The 1686-nt window shown below is 42.2% G+C and overlaps 1 protein-coding gene across 1 annotated transcript; it reads right to left on the reverse strand.

The window, feature by feature from the left end:
• Positions 1–152: 152 nt before the first annotated feature.
• Positions 153–1637, reverse strand: LOC104518106 (vascular non-inflammatory molecule 3; the record flags this gene model as incomplete). Its single annotated transcript, XM_010176622.1, has 3 exons — positions 1425–1637; positions 1199–1329; positions 153–345 (listed from the first exon to the last, which is right to left on the reverse strand). Coding segments are annotated over exons 1-3 (537 nt in total), but the record flags the coding sequence as incomplete, so codon positions are not given.
• Positions 1638–1686: the final 49 nt, after the last annotated feature.

Below are 1686 nucleotides of genomic sequence, written 5' to 3' on the forward strand. Positions count from 1 at the left end.
CATGTTAAGGCAGTGGCTTTCACCTGCCCTCTGGCACCTGCTATATAATGACTCTACGTACAAATACCTTGAAGCCTGGGAAGCAGTTTCTGTTCCACGTCTTTAATCACCCAAGGATCATGCACTTCCTGAACTTTGTAAAACCCTTTTACCTTGTGATAACGAGCCACCAGTTTCCCCTCTGAATCAAAGACAACGTTGGTGTTGTACTGATAGCGACCATCGCTTGGGCACCTTGGATCACTGGAATTACATGGCTTCTTGTCTCCCATATTTGCAACCACATAGATGGAGTTATTCCTCGCCAGACAGCTCAGTCTTTCCAACACTGGTGAGGGAGCAAACCTAAATGGCAGGGAAGGAAGAAAGGAAATAAAATATCAAAACCAGTCAATCCATGAAAATGCCAACATCAAGACTATAGCTCACACGAATGATAGGTTTAAGTTAGCAATTTCTAACATGAGACAGACATTTTCTGTTACTCAATAGAAGGCAGCAGTTTTGTGCTTCAAAGCTTAGCATGCTGAAACTCTGGCTTCACCTCACATCATTAGATAAGTGAGAAACACAAGGATTTCCTTGCAGTGAAAGCAAATCTTTGCATCTTCAGGTCTCCTTTCTGCTGCTGGTGTGGCACAGCATCAATGTTACATCAACACATAGGCTAATCTCAGCTTTCTGCCTCACATCTTCATTCAGCTGCTGTGCTGAAGTAGTTTAGAATTTGTTTCTTCTATGGTGCATTTTGTTATCTTTCACCAAATATTGCAGCCACAAAAAATGGTGCAATTTATTAACGAAAAGAATAAAAAGGATACCATGTCATGATTCAAAAAAATAAATTTGAAATTTTGCAGTATACCCTTTCAGTAGTAGCTGTGATTTTTTTCACAAATATTCCTGTATCTTAAACATTTTCTACAACATGCTGAATACACTGCTGAAATATAGATTCTGTAAGTTTGTGTTTTTCTTTTAAATAAATATCAACCATAACTAACTAAAATCAAAATAACTACAGTGAGGAAAAATGACAGAGAAATGTGATGAAGGAAGTTACCTGAACCTATTTACGGGCTAACCTGCCTTCATGTCACAGCAGTTGTTCCAAGACATTCAGAACTACCAACAACCACTCCTAAAGGTAGCTGTCTTTCCCATCGGACCATTCCCCTGTGCACAGCAGGGATAATACCTTCCAGGATCTGCACATGGAATCCAGTCCACCTGTGGGTCTGGGATATCCTCAAGATAAGGGTATATTGTTTCCCTTGTGAAGACCCAGCCGTAAATGCCATCCTCCGGAGTCACAATGATATGGGCACCCTGGTACCAACATACAAAACCAAAAAACACCATTAAGAAAATGAATAAATGGTCAGCATTTGCCAAAATGAATGCCTCTAACTCTGTCACAATACCTGTCTGGCTGCTTCTTTGATGGCCGCTTCCAAAATTGCCATATTTTTGTCCATCAGCATCAAGGCCTCCTCAGGAGAAACCGGCACTTCGGTGTCCTCTGACAAGACCACGTTGTGCTCGTAGACAGCTGCGACATAGCTGTCCAGGGCATAGGCCTCCAGAGCAAACAGCACCAAAAGCACAGCAGAGGCACAAGCTTCAGAAAGCCCCATGTCTGGAGCCTGAAAGTCACCCAAGAGGAAGCTGGGGCAAGCAAAACCA

The sequence above is a fragment of the Antrostomus carolinensis genome, unplaced genomic scaffold, assembly GCF_000700745.2.
Source record: "Antrostomus carolinensis isolate BGI_N321 unplaced genomic scaffold, ASM70074v2 C13370456, whole genome shotgun sequence".
Lineage (NCBI taxonomy): Eukaryota > Metazoa > Chordata > Aves > Caprimulgiformes > Caprimulgidae > Antrostomus > Antrostomus carolinensis.